Source organism: Glycine soja, chromosome 8 (genome assembly GCF_004193775.1).
Source record: "Glycine soja cultivar W05 chromosome 8, ASM419377v2, whole genome shotgun sequence".
Lineage (NCBI taxonomy): Eukaryota > Viridiplantae > Streptophyta > Magnoliopsida > Fabales > Fabaceae > Glycine > Glycine soja.
In genome coordinates, this window is record NC_041009.1 from 5,038,704 (window position 1) to 5,059,553 (window position 20,850).

Sequence of the window (20,850 nt, forward strand, 5' to 3'; positions counted from 1 at the left end):
AAGTGGTGTAGGGTGAGATTTCTGGATGCAATCTGATGCATGTGATATACAGTATGGGGCCTAGGTGCCCCCGGGAGTGGTGTTTGGATTCCGTTTCATGATACATGATATACAGTATAAATTAAGAAATCATATATAAAACCCCCCAGGCACAACGCAGATATCTTTATTGTCCAATATATAGATATAGATGTACATTAAGATGCATTATTCGTTTCATGATTCATGATACACAGTACAGATTTAGAAATCATATGGACCGAACATATTCATCTCCATATATGGGTTCGATCGCTATCTAACAGGTTTTGACCAATGCAGCTGTAATCTAGTGCACTGCACACTTGGCTTGTTACTTTATAACGAAAGTAATTAAGGATAAAAATCTATAGACTTAAAGCATGTTTAGTGCAGTTTATATTTAGAGAATAATCGCTTATTTTTTTAAAATATTTCTACTTTAATTTAAATTACATCACATGCACGTTAAATTTTTTACATCTTCAATTTGAGGGAGTACCCCATAATCATCACTTCGGCTGATGGTTCACTGGGTTGGGGTTGGGACTGCCTTTGTTGCAGACTGTTAGGGTCAAGTGTATCATATCTATTTTTGATAGCACATGGAGGTTTGAGTGCTGCCCTTTCTTCTTCCTTATGCCTTGCTTCAATAACCTAGGATCCAAATCATTAACTTAGGTTTAGCTAAAATAAACTTGAAGCTTTCAGCTTCTAGATAATTAAATGGCATGATCCAAGTCTATTTGGATACAAAGCTAGAAAAACTTGAGAGTTTTTCTATTTGCAAAAAATTCTATATTTTTAATAGAGAAACTTTCAAAAGCTCTTATAGCTTTGTATATCCAAACATACCCTAAATGAGGAAAATCTATTGGATTCCTAAACTTGATGCCCTTTATAGGGCTTGTGTGGTTAGGTATTTCATTACATCATGTATGAATAATTTTTGGTTAAAGGTGTAAGGAAAGACTTTATAACAATGTGGAGATGGAGAGAAAAATGCTTGTAGTTATAGAGAAAAAAAATTATTTTAAGAGTTTATTTTTATTTTTTTTTCTTTCACTTTGTGTCCTTTACAAAATTAGGTTTCGTACCTATCAACATTTTCCATTATCAAACTGAGTATAAATGCATATACTTATATATCATAGAATATGTTTTCTTGATGATTTACCTTCTTTAGTTCTGCATTTTCATTGTGGATAAGGTCTATCTTCTTATGAAGTTCTTCATTTTGTCGACGAATCAAGCTTCCCTGCAAATAATAATGGTGTCAATGAAGAGATTGGTTCAAAATTTGAAATTTGTGGAGTATTAAAGGAACAAAATCTGATGCCTGGAACCTTTTGTTGTAATTCCTTGATCTCATCACTGAAAATGTGATCCTGCAGATGAAATAAATGATTGTGTAAGAGTCGTGCATGAAATAAAGGATGGCACATGTATTATATATTTGGATTTGCCTTTGTATTCAAAACAACTTCTAATCTAAATTTTATTGAAAGGTCTTTGGAGGAAACAAACTTTCTTTTTACTAAAAATGATTAATGAAAACCAAACATGTAGTATAAAGAGGAGCTTTGATTTGCTTTGACTTTGAATCATGATACCTTTTTATTGCGAACGTTATTCAAACTCATTTGTAGTTGATTTTCCAGATGTTTTAGCTGATTAATACCCAAACCAGAAAGTTCTTCACCCATCAGTTGCCTGCATTTGTCAAAAAGAAAGTATGTAGTCCTTTCTCATCTTAAATTTGTTTATTGCTATGGTATATAGTTATGTGATTAGAATACAAATGCATCAGTAAGTTTCTTACCGTGATATCATTATTAGATTGTATAGAAAAGTGAGAGTAATTTTGAACCAAGCATATCTTTCTATTCTCCAAATTTTTGCTAAGACATTGTTTTGCTTCAGGAAGGTTAATTAGGAACGCGGAAAACCCTTGCCCCCTCCCATTTTCATTACAAAAAAAGCATGAGAGGAGACCAATATGGGTATTGGGTATTGGTTTTGCTTAACGTACTTCCTCCATTTTTGTACTCTCCATATTGTTACATAGTTACATCAAATTAAAACTATGAGCCTTTCATGATCATTATTCATCTCACCCAACATTAACTACCTTAACAAGAAGTACCGTATGCACTCGGTATAATTTTCCCCCTTAAACTTGTCTAGAATCCATTATTAAGTCTATATAATAACTTATTGTTGAGAAGATAACATTCTAAAATGATTTTTAGATACCTCAAATACTATTTGACACTTAGTAAGAGAGATAAAAAAAGATAAATTATAAGTATGAATGTATGATAAATGGTATGACATGATAGGAAGAAATTAACAGATGATATAGAAGTGTTTAAAAAATTGAGGTGTTCAAAAATCATTGCACATACGTATTTCAATATGTGTTCAAGAGTTCGTGTTACTCGCTAATTTCCATATTTCTGACATGCTTCAATGACAAATATTCAACTGTTGGGTGTCTAATCTTTTACCTGTGGTTTTCTTGCAAATGCTGCAGTTGTTGCCTCAAGCTTGCTGCTTCTCCCTGCCAAAACTAACAAGTAGTAATACATATATCAGACGTATGTAACATCAATTTGTAAAGAAGTAAATGATAACGCAGATTGCAGAGGTGAAAAGTATTACATTTGCACCTGTCAAAATTTCCCTACCCGTCAATGCCGCAGCGTCTTATAAGAAAATTCACAAATAGTTAGGATCCGAATATCGTGTGGTTGATTATGCAGTTGTTTCATGTTATAGGTGTTGTTGGGGTATTTTCTTTGGGTTTGAGTTGTTGGTTTTAATTGGCATAATACTATGTGAGTTTTGTAAAATGGCAAATGTACTTCTTGTGCTTTTAGCTATTCTTTTCTTTTTCAATGAAAATTTAACTTGTACAAACAAAGAAGGGTGAAAACCCAAGTACTATCAACATGTGATGTGGTCAATTAAAATCATATTAATTAATACATTTTAGATTTTTTTATCATGTTATTGATATAAAATATTCAATAATTTTTTTATGATTAATTTTTATTAAAAAAATTTATTAATCACTTTTATTGGAATATTTATTTTTAATTATATTTTTTTTATCATATATAAAGCTCGAACTCAATACCTCACTAATCTGAAAAGACCAATTCAATGTTAAAAATTAATATGTTAACTAAACAATATATTTTTTATATGTACACTTTTAGTTAATAATAATGTGATAGTTATCACGGTTATGGTTCTAGGTCATGATGTTTAATGATTGTAAATGTAGGTTAAAGAATAAGAGTGTGATTAATAGGCTGAGCAGGTGTTCCTTACATTATAAAATCATGTTTTAAATGTTCTTAATTTTGGCTTCAATATTATTTTAGACTTGATAAATTAAGATCAAATAGCATGAATGTAGTTTAAGGTTAAAATGGACCGTACTCAATGCTTTTTTTTTTTTTATTGATGTATTAATCATGTAGCTTGTCTTTATTTTATCTATTATTAATTTGTCCTTGTAAGACTGTTATGTTTGGGTTAGATTACTTGTATTTTAATTAATAATATTTTGCTTATAAAAAATGATAGTCTTAATGAATGCTAATGGCTAATTTAGGCTTATAAAGATTACTTCTACAACAAATTGTAAGAACTATGGAGAAATCTATCACATACAATCCTATTCATTTATCTTGTAGCTTTAACAGTAAAGTTTTTACAATTCTCTTTACAGTACTATTTCTTTATCGCATACCATTTACATGCTTTTAATTACGAGTTTTTATGCCTCTGTTCTTTATTTCAACTCAACTTCTAGATGAACTCAATTGAATGTGACTGTAAGAGTTTTTTTTTTAAAAAAGATTGGATTTGAATTTTCGGATCATATATTCAATTTTCAAATTTCTTTCTTATTTTCTCTTATTGATAGATTATGTGAAGCTTTTCTCAAGGTCTTAATTACGACAATTTTCACAAACAAAACTAAGATCACCATTAAGAGACTAGTCAATGCAGCTATCTTTTTTGGTTTGCACCAAAAGTATTTCCCAACTTATAGTTGAAGACTAATTACTTTGAAGACGTAGATATTATTGAAATGTCTTTTGTCTTTTCCAATAAAGAGTCTTCTACATTTAGATGGTTGGAAATTAATCTCATGTTAACATGCTTAAGGAATCAAATTATCTACCAACTATGTTAAACCTTATTGATAGTAGTCAATGTTATTTGATACTACTTGTTGAGCCATTTTCATAGGTCGAAATGTGTCAAAAATTCAGTGTAAGTTTAATATAGAAGGCGGAACTTATGGTTAAATAATAGGTATAAAATTTAGTTGTGCCAAGAGAACTAATGTTAAGAGTATAGTGAACTCTTTCTAGTTTTCCTTGTAAGCCTGTGGTCGAGTTCATAGTTTTAAAAATTGGCTTGGACCAACCAATTCTACCGACTGGACCAAATATTGGTGGTATAACTTGTGCAAGCCACTCACTAGATTGATATGTCTTTCACTCAATTTGAATCGGCATGACCAATGGATTTTACAGTTGAATTGATGAACCAGTTTAGTTCAACCAATACAAGAAAAATGAAATACATAAGAATCAAATCCAAAATCTGAAAATTATTTAGTAAATCAACTTATTACTAGATCACCATGATTAATAAGTAAATTTATAACACAAATAATATATATATATATATATATATATATATATATATATATATACTTATTTTATATTACTTATACTGGTTCATGTGATTCAATTATTGATACATTGGTTCAACTAGTGATTCATTAATCTAATATCTCAACTGAATTGATGATCGATCTAATTTTTAAAATATTAGTTGGATTGTTCAGGTTAAGATTAATTTAAATTTAAGTTAATGAAGTTTTAATTTAAATTTAAGTTAATGAAGTTTTATGGTCGGTATTAGATATTTCTTGAAAGAAAATTAACCAATATATGGTTTTCTTTATCTTGTTATTCTTGTTTTTTCTTACTTTTTTTTGCTCCATCTTAATAATGCTAAATAATACTACAAGTTTAGTTGTGTCATTGTCCATATACAAGTACAAACTATGAGAATGGTAAATGTCTAGATAGCCATATTCCGGAGAGCTTAAAGATAACTAGAGAAGTGGAACATGCATGTGTTACCTTGATTGCTGAAGTAGCATCCATTAGCCGATGATGATTATTGTTTTGCTTGTTAAAGCGCTCAATGATTGTTTCCATGCTGTCATGAATGTAGAAGCCAAGATAAGAAAAATGTAAATTGAACTTTAAATCCAGAGTCATGTAATATGGCTGCTGGTATCAAAACAATTGTTTTTTATAGGCAAATGAAATATCATTAAACAAGTATATATGGGGTACTCAAATCCATATACATCATGAGTTAACTAACTGAAACTAGATTAACCAGCTCTATATATGCATAAACAAGTATTTAAGCACCATTTAATTAACTAACAAAAATGGAGACTTATTAGGTTTAGCAAAAAAACTATTTCCAAGACATCACTTTGATCATATATGTTGATTGTAATTAGATATGTAGCTTATCTTTGAGATAGTAGAAAATTATTGTATCCTTTAGATAAGATTAATTTTAGTTTGTCTTTTTTTCCCTTCAGATAATATAAGATCACTTTATCTTTTAGATAGCATTTAATTTGTACATATATATGGGTACACTTGTTGTAACCTAACTCACTATGTAAGACAGATTCATCCTTCAAATGTAATTTGGTACCTTAGCTTTTTGGTTCATTTTTTTATTATATACAAATTAGTGGTTTTTCTTTAGGGCGAAAAAAAAGAATATTGGATGTAATATGATTAAAACATAAGGAGAGTGTAATTTTCTAGTATTTTTAATCTATATATAAACTCTTGAAGTGATAAAAAGAGAGAAAATCAAGAGTATCCAGAAGTAAAAAATATACTTGGTTGTAGATTGAGACTTACTCAGAAAAGAATACCTGAGTGGCTTTGAGCTTGAAAAGGCTTGGGAAAATAATATATACTTGGTTGTAATGGGAGTTAGAAATTTTTATTTGTGGAGGAAAAGGCCTTAAGAAATTTGTCACTATTCAAAAACCTCCTTCTAGTGATTCTCTTATCTACTTCAACCGGTATAGAATTTAGCTTCTAGGGTTGAACATACTTGACATTATGAGAGGAGAAGATTTAGGAAGAAATGATGGCAAACACAATCATTAGATTATTCATTCTAAAAAGAGTCCCCATGATAAAGTCCATTTTGTTCTTAATTTTCATGGGGTATCTCACATCAATTTTTCACTTTTTAGAACTTTAATTGTTATTTTTTAACCTAAAAAGTGTCACTTTTAGTGCGGGGAGCATAGGAGCATGAACAAGACGTAAAAAGGGATCAAAAGAGCTTGCAAAGAAGCACATATGTGCTTGCCAAGAAGCACGCCTGTGCTAGGAACCCAACTTTTGAGAGACTCGATCTGTTTTAGAAACAAGCAGACCCAACTTTTGAGAGACTTTATCTGTTTTAGAAACAAGCACAATCGTGCTTGTCTCAAAGCACAATCATGTGTGTCTAAACATCCCTCCAAACCCATTAAGCTATAAATAGCTCAATCTTTAGGCTTTAGTTTTTATCTCTTACGTACTTAAAAATATGCCTTACTTTGGAGTGTTTTGGGAACTTTTGAGGGGACTTCTACTAAGTGAGAAAAGCAAGTACAAGAATACCATGCAGATTAATTCTTGTAAAGATTTTTCTCTCTTTATGTTTCTATTGTTCTCTTTGCTGGTTTTATGCTTTCAAATACCCGAGGCTAGCTAAAACCCTAAGTTAGGATTGTGATGTAGGATCTATTTGTGAACCCTAATCCATCTATTGTGATAAAATTCTCAATTGTTTCTCAATTATATTATTATGTTCTTTTTATTGATATTTGGGACTGATCATTCTAAAACCTTAAATTGATTGATAATTATGATCAACTACTTTCAATTAATTAGCAATTGAATTCCTAGGATTTGCATGAATCAACTTATCCCGAAATTTCTAACCTAATTAGCAATTGTTAATTAATCTCTATGTGCTTAACCTTCCTTCTCATTTAAGACCTAAATAACAATAAGAGAACAAGCTGGAAAAAAGAGAATTTTCAAGACATGACCTAATTTTGTTTATCATTTTAAGAGGCATGATTATTAATTGGAACGAATAATTGAGGTTTTAATTTAAACAAAGAATTAAGGGAAACATAAAGATGAGTGTGAAATTACATCCCTAGGTCTCTTAATCTGTCAGAACCTTCATTGGTTTAATTTTTGTTGCTCACATTCTTTATTATTCTTATAGCTATTTTGCAAACCAAACCAATTTTCAATCTCTTGTCCTATATAAATTTGTTATTTGGGAACACAATTAATTAGTTTCCAGGGTATGATATCCAAACTAATAAGATTCACTATTATTATTATGTTGAATACATTTGTCCTTAAGCGGTACATTTTTACGAATCACTCCAATAAACCATTAGGATTTGATGGGGATGACCGCTACTATTGGAAGGACAAGATGAAGTATTTCATGGAGTCCCGAAATATACATATGTGGGACTTCGTCCAAGAAGATCCTTATACCCCCATTATGAAGACTTTTGAATGAGAATCAAAAGCAAAGTCAAAAGACTCAATAAACTTTAAAAGTAAAGCAAAGATATATATTTTCTAAACTCTAAGGTAAAGTACTTTCTTTTGTATGCGTTAAGCATAAGTGAGTATGACAAAGAAATAGCTTATGAAACTACGAACAAATATGGGACACCTTTGACTGAGTCTGAAATTGTTTCTAACAACACAAAACAACGTGGTGATTGAAGCTTGTAGTGGTAGAGAATATTGATGAGAGTGGTTAATTAACCTATAGAGTCCTCTAAAGATAGTTGTATGAAATGGACAGCCCAAACAACTTCTAAAGACCATTTCATTGGGTCTTGAAATTGTTTCTACCAACCACAAACCACTAGTTTGAAGACATGGAGCCGATAAATAAACTCTTAAATCAAATATCTCATTGCAAGGAAGAAAAATAAGATAAGTGGAGGTCATTTAAATATTTGAGCTTCAAAAGAGAGAAATCAACTTCTGAAATATCTAATAAAGTAAATAAGATAAGTGGAGGTCATTTAAGTATTTGTAATTCACTTTGTATCCACTCTTGAAATGTTTGAAAGATAGCGAAAATCAAGTATGTCTAGTGAGAAAAAGCTAGAGAAACTCAAAATATCATTCAAGTGGATTGGTTCTTCTAGAGGTCAAATTAGTGCAAATTGTGTTATTTGTGGATAAGGATAACTGCTAACCTATAGGTTGAGCCTGAAGAGGCTTTGAAAAGAATACTTGGCTATTGGTTGAGCTAGCCTTTAGAGACTCAGAAAAGAATACGTACTTAGGTGGTTATTATGGCCGAAAAGGCTTGAAAAAAGAATACTTGGTGATTGAAGCTTGTAGTGATAAAGAATATTGATGTGAGTGGTTAGCCTATGGTGTCTTCTAAAGGAAACTACCTGGAAAGCTTGTGGAGGCTTAAGGAAAAAAATACATATCTAATATTGTGAAAAAATCCAACTAAAAGTAGATGTAGCCCAAAATTCATAGAGAACTAATATGCAAATCTTTGTGTATAGTATCCTCTTAAGTTTGCTTCTCATTATGTTGTGTGCAACATATATTCTATTTTTTTTTTTTATTTCAGAGCCAAGAAAGCTCGAGCTTAACTGAGTTTGATTTTGAAAATATACTTACAGTAAGATATTTGTTTAAAACTCTTTCTTGGACTTGGGTTGTCTCAAAAGGAATGGGAACGGTTATATATTTTGCAAACTGGCTGATATATGTGAATCCAATTAAGCATTGCATTGGATAAGCTTTATAGTATGACTAGTTATCTTATGTATATATAGGTTAGATATTCTGTGGTCTTTTTATATAAAAAAAAAGGTTTGCTTATGAAAAGAATAAAGTACAACTGTATTATTTATCCAATAAGTTAACAACGTTATTAGAGTTTGAACGATCAAGATTTGAGCGTAAGGCTCATATAACAACTTCCTTTCTTGAACTATCATTCATATACCACACCACCACAATTTTCTTCTAACCCATGGATATATTTACTTTTAGTTTCCGATATATCCCGTTATCAGTTTTTACTTGTGAAAACTATGGTTTTAATTTGGAGCTTTAATTAAAGACATTTTATCTAAATCCGGGCATAAGAAATTGGAAGTAAATAAAAATATCTTGTTTGCTCTCCAACAAGAGGAGCTTTAACAAAGTTAAGAATTACTCTCCATTAAAAATTATCTTAAAAGAGAATTTCAAATCCTTAGAATGATGGAATCTAAGATCATATATAAAAGAATATTATGGTAGAATAGTTAATCAAATGACATTATATGGGAATGACATAACTGACAATTGGGTGGTAAATATTTTTTTTTATCACTTTCACGTAGAAATATGACCCTATAGGTTTTCTGCTTTTGTTTGGGTAAGACATATATCGAAAAAGACGCGGTACAAAGAGTACTCCTTGCCTAATTACATCAAATAGTGTTCATTCATGGAAGTAGAATAAATGGACATACAAGACACACCACTTATATAATGAATGACATGGAAGAGATATCTAGCTTAGCCTTGAGCCACAATCAACTCCTGACCTGGATCATGTCAATCACCTCATCAGAATTCAAATATGAAGGATTAAAACATATTTGATTCTATGTAATCAAATGGACTATATGATGCAAGGCCACAGAGGCTTCCAACATATTTCTTTTCATTTGTCTAGATTCGACCACAAATAATGCATGCTATTGTGTAGTAAAAGAAAAACTGTATTAATATCTAACCACTGATATCATCTTTGTCAAATGGTGTATGATACATTGCATGAAAACAAAAAATGTTCATGACTCTATAGGCACTCCCGTTTAAATGACTCTAGATTCATCTTCCCAATCTATAACTAAGTTTGTTGGGGAGCCATGAAATAAAACTGAATAGGTATAATGAAGTACCAGTAAAAAATACCCTTGGAACTAAAACAAGCATACGGTCTTAAAGTTCCAAAACGAAGATAATTTATGTGTGACGGAGAAAATATAAAAAATTGAAAATAAAAAGAGAAAGGTCAAAAGCACGGCACTAGCCAAATAAGAAGTTATTGAATTTAAGTCTAACTCAACCTCAAAAGTTAATTCAAGGAGTGAGGATTATTCTTCACTTATATACTTTCAAGTGATTTTATCTTTAGTCGATGTGGAACTTAAATTTTTCCCAATATAATTACCACCCCAGAAACAATTGTGGCAACAAAATGAAAGAAAACAAGAAAAATGAAAATTTATTCCATACATGTGAAGACTTCTCCATGAAGTTACTTGGCTCTTAAATAGTGGTTGTAGGAATTAATACGTGACATCAAACAAAGATACCATTTCCCAGGTTGGACACTAGCTTCTAATCAAGGGTCAAACTGGGGAATGATGAATTCTTTGAGGTGAAAGGAAAAGGTGTAGTTTTCTAATTGGGGGAAAAATCAAGCTACATGATATATTCACGATGTGCTACTATCGCTCAACACACGGATATGCATTGCACTTTGAGGGAGATACAGGCACTACAAGAAAGACAAAAGTCTTAAAATAAGCCAAAATTAAAACGAGAAAATATCGTGACTTTCCTATCCATTAGAACCATAACATTATCATGAAGGCATAGTGGGATCATTCGTGTCTATAGCATTGAAGTTTGAAGATTTGGCAACTTCAACTATTATGCTCTAATTGTAAAGGTTGTCTGCAGGAATCAACACCGATAATCCTTTCCCTTTGGACAAATCATGGAGAGAAAAAGAATCATTGAAACTTGTTCAAACGAATCACAGACCAATGCGGACTCTACCACTCACTCAAAGTAGGTATTCCATCTTTTTTCTTAAGGGAATATTTATGCTAGAGAAATATGGAGTCTTTAAGATTTTGCTGAAGTTCAAGCAATTAGCAACTAGATGAAAATCAAAGTGTTCATCACATTAAGACAATACAAAGTGATCAGTAATGAATTGATTTTGATTATGTTTAGAAAAAAGAAATAGAGCACCAACTTAGTGTTGGGTTACTCGATCATCACAGTGAAGGGAGAAATACCAAACATACTATAATTTACTTGTTAAACAGGTACCTAACTAAAGTTGTACAGAACTATAAACTCGTGGAGGATCATAACGGAAGAAAGACATATGTAAATATCGAAAAGGAATAAAGCCATATATACAGGTATCTAAGGGACAAGAGTTTTGATTGCATATGCCAACGTGCACTTCAGATTAAAAGAGAGGTAACCTCGATGAGAAGAATGAAAAGAAGAACACTCTTAGGCTATTATTGAATAAACTAAAGAGTAAAGAGCTGGAAGCTTGTCATTATAGTTGTGATGTCTAGTTTAATTAAAGTGCTATACATAGAACTGGGGAAGAAGAAAAATTAGCAATATATACATGTTGGGCGATTAACTGTCAACATCGGAACACGAAGACAACAGACAAAACATTACACCACCACGGTAGATTCTCCTACTACGTCCAGAAATAGTTGTAGTACAAGAAAAAATTTCACTAGAAAGTCCCCAGAGAAAAAAAATATGATTGCCAAAAATTATATCTTTAAAAAAATGCATGAAACTACATAATTATGGAACTATGTAGATATCATATTCAATTCACCTATTAGGGTTGGCAACTTGTTCCGTAATCACAACCCAGAGAAGCCTTATCTCTGACTCTTCAAACTACAAGGTCATTGTTTTAGCGTACTATGTGTCCGACATGGTTATATAGTGTCTGTCATCATTGTGCATGGTATTCATCAATGACATGTACATCAGATCACCAAATGGTTCTAAATTGCAGTCCTTGACATAAAGGTTTTCTTATCCACCACAATCGCATCACAACCGCAATTATTGGAACATCTACTGCATTTTCCTGCATTATCAAGGATCACAACATAACCGTGACCATTGCCGCAATCACAATTTATAATCATGATCACCATAATGATTAAGAGAACACTTCCATCATGTTAATAGCGTATCGACCTTCCAAAAGCTCTTGAGGCAACTTGGTACATAACCAAGATGATGGTCTCTAACCCCTTCTCACGTAAACACACGTACACTTCAAAAGATGTATAGTCTAATTGCAATTAAGAGATAATATCCCATCAAAAGCGTAAAAGCACTCCACTGTTACTTCATCCTATGCCATGTCATATAAACTCTTTGGAGATAATAGTATCAACACTAATTGTTGATTCTAGGTAGGAATATTGGAGAGGCATTCAAGGGTTTCACGCCTTTCACTCTAAGATGAGGTGGTTAGGGGATAATCGTCCATGCGAGATTATTAGTAACCATTAACCACCATCATCCCATATTCACCAAAAAAATAAAACACTATCATCCCATTGTGCACCATCCTCACTTACCAAGGTCTCTTACACTCAGCTGTTATCTTGTTGGAATGAAATTTTAGTAGTGAAAGAAATATTTGAGAATGGGATAGCTTAGAAAGTTTTGGAGGAAGAGACTATTTGTATAAATATACAAATAATGACTTCTTGATTTGTGACTTGATATTGACTTCATATAAACTCTAATGCAACACTTCTATTTATATTAGTGTCTCCTCTCAAACCAATGGTTAGGAATTTACTGACATACTTAATCTAATGGTTACAAATGACTCTCTAAAATTTTCTTCATACATATAAAGTTACTCATATTTTAAAATATTCTATAACCTACTCTAGAATTATCTTTTAAGGAGATCCTTTTAGAGCATACATCTACAATTTTAGTTTAGCATGTCTTCTAGAACTTAGACTTTCTTATCTAGACAAATAAGGTCTAAAATCAAGTTTATATTTCAACACATTTTGCTCCTACATGTTGTTACTTTACTAGAATCATTTGTGAATGGTGGATATGCCAAACAGCAGTAATTTGTGTGGGAAGCTACATGAAAGGAAGATTGAAGGTCAATGACAGGTTTACGGGACAAATGGATTAAGGCACCTTTTGTCTCATCTAATATTTTTTTTGCTGACCATAAAATTAAAAAAAGAAAAACTAGAATCATTAATTTCTGATAACTCAAATCACAACTCATGATGAATTTGTCACCTAAAATTGTAAGGATATAAGGAAGCTTCTAAGGTTAGAATCAATATATTATGTGTGTGTTTTGACTTTTGATATGTTTCTTTATGTTAAAATGCTCTTAGATTTATGTTTTTTGTTATTAATCACGAATTTGTGCTTTTATATGTCTTTGTTACTTGTACATTCTGTTTAATTATTGATCATAAATATTATGACTCATGCTACAGTTCAATTTGCGATTCCCAAAATAGGCCTTTTTGATTCAGGATTTTAATCTCTACTTAACTACCATGGATGCATTGCCTTGAAGAAAAGACACCAAGTCTTCTAAAGTTTAGAATACCGGAAAATATAGAAATTGAAGTTTCTCAAAGGACTTTAGGAAAGTTATTTTAATGTTGGACATTAAGAAAGTTGCCGATCTGTCTTCTAAGGCTATGGATAATGATTCTATGCAAAAGGAAGACTATACAAATAACTCAGGTTCTAAGTTTTCATGCTATAAATTTTGAGGTCATAATTCAACCTCCCTTTTGCGATACATTTTGCATCCATCAAGAAAAAAAAGTATGGAAAGTTTTGAACATAATGGAAAGATTTATATTTCAAAAGTATCGAAGTGTATAAAAGAGGGTGATGCAAACACAATAATTTTTACTTGCTAGATATATGAAGACACTTATATTTCAGATATTTTAGTAGGAAACAACTAGCTTGAGGATAATTTGTTTTTTTCTTTTTCGGATAAGCATTGTATTGAGTCTTGAATTGGACAAATCTTGTTCTCAATTTAACAGCTTCTACATTAATGATCGTGATTTTCTTTTTTCTTTTTTTTGTTTTACAAATAATTGCAGATGATGACAGTTGGAAGGAGTGTTTGTGATTTCTTTCCTAATTAAAACTGTGTAAGTGCTGTCAAATTATGGCAATACATTTTAATTGACTAACAAGTACTTTTCACAATCTCAGAAAAAAAAGGCTAAATAATCTGTAGGTTCTCAAACAACTTAATAAATTTTTAAAATAAGTCTCAATTAAAGGTTTGTAATAATAATCCTAAATTTTAAATCACTTTTCATTGGATCCCTGGCCACATTTTTATTAAGATTTCGTCAAGGATATGTTAACTACAAGAACCTAATTGGAAATTTTCAAATAATCTAGAGATTCAGTCATTAGTTTAATTTTTAGTAAATCCCTAAACTATTTAAAAATATTTAACTAGGTTTTGTATTCAATGAAACCCTAACAATAAAAATGTAATCACAAATCTAACTAAGAATGATTAATAAGTTTATGGACCTAATTATAGACTTCTAAACTATGTGGACGCTATTTACTGCAAAAAAAAAAAAAACTATATGGAACTATTTAAAATTTAAAAAAATAATTCAGCAACCTATAGTTTAATTTAACCTGAAAAAAAGTAAAATAATGAAGAGTATGAACTTTTTATTTCAAAGTATTAACTTATGACTCCTTCCATTTCTAAACTATATATAGATTTTTAAGGTTAGTGCACATTCATTATAAAAAATATTAATTGATATATTTCTAAATTAAAATATTCCTATTTAATTATGTTGTTGAAATTATCAATCAAAAGATTATTACCTCCATTTTTTTATTGATATTTTTTTAAAGATTTGTTCTCTCTCTCTCAGCATCACAAAGCCAAAAAGTCTAAAGTCTCTAGGCTCAATATTGTAGAGCCTATTGATCTTTCTTTTAAGGTTTGAGAAAGAGTAAATAAACATTTTGGTCTTTGACTTTTGATCCATTTTATAAATTAGTCCCTATCTTTTTGAAATGTTAAAAATAATCCATATTTTTGCATAAGTTTTACAAAATAGTCTTTGTCGTTAAATTTGAAAATAACGTCGTTAGTGAGATACATTGTTGACAATTCTAGTGCCACATAAACTATCCAATGTGACAAATTATCTCAGATTGTAACACGTAGACTTGACTTTGATGTAAAATTTAAAAAGTTATCAAATATTTTCTTCTCCACTTGCTTCTTCTTCCTCAAATTAGGGTTTCTAAAAAATAGAACCCAAATGGAGCCAACAGTGCTACAAAACAGATGAAACTTGTAATAATAAAGGTGTGAATGACAATCTTAAGACTACTAAAGGGACAATTGATGGTCTACTAGCTGTGAAACAGTACTGCAAAACAAATGTGCCTGCATGTAATTTTAGTGACAAAGTGGAACATAAGTCTATTGATAAGTTAATTGAAGAATTTAAAGAATTGGGAGACAAGAATAAGGTGGTGACTTGATAAGACTAATGTCCTGCATATGATTTTATTTTGTTACTGCAAAAATCTTGGCTCACAGATCTTACATTTATAGTAAATTAACCATATTTAACAATGATTCTTTTACCTAATGCTCCATTTGTTGAAATTGAATCATCTGTCAAGTTGCCAGCTGGCTGCGATTACGAAAATTGTGGGCAATTGCATCAGATGGTTGTGATGAGGATTTTGGTCTCCAAAACCACAATCAAGGTTTTAAATAACGGTCCACGACCATGATTCTGTCCACAATGTCAAGGGTTTTTGGGGTGTTTGCAACTGTAACATGACCTCAATTGTGGCTATATTTGACATGGCGAAACTGCAACCATGAATGCAATTTAAAACCTTGACTGCAATGTTGCAGCTGCAATTGCGGTTTTGAAACTCTGGTACTATTGAGGTTTAAATTGTAGTAGTAGTTTTGTGTTACAATTACTGTCATTGGCTACTCTGGCCAATGCAGTCCTTATCTGCAGTAGTTTAAAACCTTGGATGCATAATTGAATGAGTGTTTTATTTTGATTCATTGAAATTTAATTTTTTTCATGTGAGAAAGAGACTTGCTTTCTTCGAAGCTAATTAAAGGGGTCAATTCAATCTTATAGTGTATTGTTTCTCAATTGCAAAATGAAGCAGAGTTCATTGGCTACAAAGCGTAAGAGATTACTTTGGACAGCAAAAGAAGAAAAAGTTCTCAAGTTATAAGTTTCATAAAATATCATATTTTCCTAGAACATACTGAATTATTTATATCAAGCTCTAACAATGTCAAATGGGTTAAAACTTAAAACAAAAGTTTTGATTTCAAATATATAATCATAGTTGAAAAACATATAATGTACCTTTGTTTAAGTATATGGGTTTGAATTTGTGAGAAGTACACATCTCTGCATTCCATGATTAAACCAAGAACATTATATCGTAGGCAATGGGGTTGGGACTGAAAGGAGAACCCTAATTTGCATATCTACCCAACAATCTTGAAGAATGGTTTTACTTTGGTTGTTCATCAATGTAATAAAAAGAGGGATGATCTAAGCCATCTAAAGAATTTGAATTTTCTTGGGTAAAATAATGGTACAAAATAGGTGAATTGAAAGTCCATTTTATGTATTGGAAGGTACAGGAGAAATGAACAAAAAGATAGGGGATATTAGTGTCTTATTGCTTGTTGTGCGTGTACTGTGAACATTGCCTATGAAGTTAAGGTATGTGATTTGATAGGTGTAGCTAAAATTCAATTAGGGCTATGGTGGGAGTGGGATCAGGGATGGAAGTTTTAATTATATCTGCACAAGAAAACAGACCAGAGTAGCATAGAAAAGTTAAAGACATTAATGAAGAAGAGAGAAGTTAGTACGTAAATTGATCTTAGCTTGTGAGACAAAAATCTTCTTCACTTGCCACATGGGTTTGCTTACATGGACAAAGACTTGTCACATAGACATATGACTAACAGTGAAAATTAGATTTTAACGGTAAAAACTTATTTGCATAACGGATGTAAAGATAGAGACTATTTTTTACATTTCAAAAAAATAAGGACTAATTTACAAAAGGGACCAAAAGTCAGAGACCAAAATATCTATTTACTCATTTGAGAAATATTAAGAAACACATTTTGAACACACTCTCTTAGTGTGGCAAAGCCTAAAAGTCTACTATCTCTAGCCCAAGATTAAGATTCTAGAGACTTCTAACATGTGAGTAATTAAAATGTGATAACTACCACCTAATACATGTACTTAGGAGGACTGACACACACTACTCCTAACAAATAACAGAAATGATTTCAAGAGTTGTTAGAGGACACATAATATAAATATAGGCATGATACCTCCATTATCACGCTTCAATGCTGACTGAGGTCTCTTGAGTATGTCTTTGGCTTTAAGATATATCATGATCTGTTTTCTTGCATTGATACTCTAACTTATATATAATCTCATTATGTACTAATTTTATCCAAATAAACCATGTTATTGAAAATCATATCATCATATCCAATAGCTAGTTTCCTTCACTATGCAACACATAACGCTGATCAAGAGTGTCATATACGGGTATAACTTGTTGCCGAACTTGGTTGTCTTATTTTAATCAAATGAATGTATAATTGAACTCTTAAAAAATGAGAAATAAAAAATAGTTTTAAAATTAAAATATTATTTTAAATTATATGATTGAAGATTAATTTATTTTTTACTAAACCATCAATTGAGTTCCTGGAAGATACAGATAAAGTATGTTTAGTCTTTGGTATGTACAGTCTATAAATGTAAAAGATATAGGATATCAAATATGAAACTATGAGTACATTATAATGGAACGAATAAAGAACATATAACATAGTACGTTATTTCAACTTTTATTAATAACGTATTATTATTACAATATAATATAAATAAAATATGTGAGGAAGTTCGTAAATTTTACTTAATTTAGATCCCACCGTATGTAGTATATATATTTTTTTATTGAATATGATTTTTATGCATTGCCAATAAAACACGGTGCATTTAATGATATAAGTTGTCACATTTATCGTCAAACTCATTAAATGAATTAAAAACACACCATTAAGTGTAAGTACAGTTTACTGGATATAAAAATTAATTAAATGCTCACAAAAATATGTTTTGAATCAAATGTGCACCTTATAAGTATAAGTTGACAAGAATCTCTTGTCGGAGAGATGAGAAATTTGGAGGATGCAGACGTAAAAACGATAAGCTCCCACTTAACTTATTGTTTTTCTGGATTTATGTCTAAGTGGGTAATTAAGGCCGAAAAGAACTATATCTATCTGAGAAATACTACTATAATGTTAATTAGGGATGATTAAGCCAATACTAGGTTTTACACGAGACAGAATTCAGAAAAACAGTGAAGCTCCTGGGAAACTTGTCGGGTCTTCAAATTAATGCAGCCAAATAGATGATGATTGCAGCACGAAGTAGCTCATTTCTCCACAACAATATTATTTGTTTTTCTTCGAGTTTTTAAGGTTAAAAGTATCACGATAACTTTTTAGGATTGATATATTAATATTAATACATAAAATAAAATTAGCACTGCTTGAAGTGTACTATCATCAAAGCAAGAGAGTTTTCTGCAACCCCCGTGTTCAAGTTTTGATACAAACTAGATATATTCCCAGACATCATTTCATCAGATTTAAGTAGTTTCAGGTACTTTAATAGTTTAATTTTAATTTACCTCTGTGTTTATTAGTTTATATATTAGTAGAGTGAAATTAGAACCACACCAACCAAATAAATAAGAACCACAATGAAGCATGTATGTCTACATATATTGACATTCAATTAATTATTCAGCTAAAATACCCCAACACACACACACACACAAAACAAAAGTGGTAAAACAAATATTAAGCACTAATTCAGAGATATTAATGTTGATCGATTACTAAGTAAAAGAAAGAGAAAAGAAATTGAGTTTACCTGGTGTTTGAATATTCATAAAGCTTGCCAGTGCTGGAAAACACTATCACTCCAACTTCTGCATCACAGAGAATGGATAGTTCTCTAGTTTTCTTCAGCAACCCATTTCTTCTCTTACAGAAAGTCACTTGTCGGTTCGTCGAATTTTCGATTCTTCGAATGGGAATCTTTCCTCTCCCCATCTACTTACTAGGGTTTCCTTCACCAAATTTTCTTCTCTTCTTTTGGAATAACAATTAATCAACGATATCTGAGATATCGAATACTAATTAATGGCCAGATTCACCTTTCACTGGAAAGAAATTAATTTGAATTAAATTAATTGAAAAATGTGGGGGAAATTGCGCAAATATATAAACGGAAAGAAAATCAAAGATAAATAGTACGTACATACTAAAGAATAACAAAAGCAGTAACTTACTAGAAAATTATGCTCTGTTAAGGAAGAGTTGAAGAAGAAGAAAAGAAGTGCGGGATGATACGTACAATTTATTGCTTTATAAGGAAAGAGTTTTTCAAAGCGGTTTGCATATGATTCTTTTTTTTTTCTTCTTTAAAAAAGACACTATTCTCCATCTGTAACAATTCTATTTGAGGATCGTCCTTTTTCTTTTTACTTGTTTAATTCAAGTCACTTCGGTTGATATAAACTAATGAAATAATCATGGTTGAGTTTGTATAAAATAGTTATGAATAACAAAAATTTTCTTTTTAGCTCTATTAACTTAACAATTGAATACTGAAATACGAAAGATTCCAACACAAAATCTCTCTAAGTTAAAACAATTGAATCTATTAATTTAACACAATTAACTACTCAAAGACTCAAACACAAAATCTCTCTAAGTTAAAACAATTGAATTTAATTGGTATAATAAGAGTGGTTATCAAAAATAAAAAAATTATTTAACATTGTAAAAGTTTATTACATAATTCTACAATTAAAAATTCATTTTTTATAATAATTATTTTAAAAGTTATATTTCATCTACTTGTTCATTTTCATAAAATTTAATCTATAATATTTCTTGAATTAATTATTTTTAGACAAAAAAACATTCATAATTAAAAGAAGAGAGAGAATATATTGATAAATAATGAGAAGAGATATGCGTATTAATGATAAAGATAATTTTGAAAAAAAAAATTATAAATTTAGAAAATATTTATTACTATCAACTAAATTAATTATTTTTCTTAATCATTATAAATTAGATAATTGAATCTTATATATAAGAATAGATAAAAATATTTTAAATGATTTTTAATTGTTGATAGTATAAATATTTTATTTACTAACAATACATCAGAATTAAACACAAAGGATAGAAATAGAAGAAGAAAAATATTGTATGACTATGTATACAGAATAAAGTCAAAATTATAAAAAAAATAATATAAAAATATTTACAATTTACTTTTTAAGATATTTAAAATATTAAAATTTTTACACTGTACATTTTTGTACAAAGATAAACAAAAAAAATAATAAAGTTTTAAGTTTCTAGTTTGTCAAGCTGAAAAAGCAGTATCCTTATGAATTTGATAAAAACAATTAAAATAATAGGTGTTTAAAAATTATTTGAATTTATTGAAGTAATTTTATTATTTTATAAAATCTAAAATTTGTTTTAATAAATTACATGGAAAACTTATGAAAGTAAAAAATTTAAATTTTTATTAACAACAACCGTAATTACTTGATTTAGGATTTAATCACACTTAAGGTCCATCATCCTCCTCCTTAAGAGTATTATGTGGGATTAAACTCAAATCCTCTTCACAAACTCAACGTGTGTTGACATCTAAATTATACT

At 30.3% G+C, this 20,850-nt stretch overlaps 1 protein-coding gene across 2 annotated transcripts; it reads right to left on the reverse strand.

Moving 5' to 3' along the window:
• Window positions 1-136: 136 nt before the first annotated feature.
• On the reverse strand, window positions 137-19,542 carry LOC114424564 (MADS-box transcription factor 23-like). 2 transcript variants are annotated; one of them, XM_028391419.1, is made up of 8 exons: window positions 19,455-19,542; window positions 19,034-19,325; window positions 5,196-5,274; window positions 2,529-2,581; window positions 1,632-1,731; window positions 1,365-1,406; window positions 1,196-1,276; window positions 137-675 (listed from the first exon to the last, which is right to left on the reverse strand). In XM_028391419.1, the coding sequence occupies exons 2-8, from the start codon at window positions 19,213-19,215 to the stop codon at window positions 496-498; spliced, it is 717 nt and encodes a 238-aa protein (XP_028247220.1). In that variant the 5' UTR covers window positions 19,216-19,325; window positions 19,455-19,542; the 3' UTR covers window positions 137-495. The 2 variants fall into 2 exon arrangements, with proteins under 2 accessions (XP_028247220.1, XP_028247219.1); XM_028391418.1 differs by having other exon boundaries at window positions 2,529-2,590.
• Window positions 19,543-20,850: the final 1,308 nt, after the last annotated feature.

Bases quoted from the DNA above. Each gene is read 5' to 3' on its own strand.
- LOC114424564 (XM_028391418.1), bottom strand. From the start codon at position 19,215: ATGGGGAGAGGAAAGATTCCCATTCGAAGAATCGAAAATTCGACGAAC. The intron at 1,732-2,528 runs GTAAAAGATTAG...TGACAAATGCAG, and splicing joins CATTTGCAAGAAAACCACAG to GCAACTGATGGGTGAAGAAC. The intron at 676-1,195 runs GTAAATCATCAA...TTTGGATCCTAG, and splicing joins AAAATGCAGAACTAAAGAAG to GTTATTGAAGCAAGGCATAA.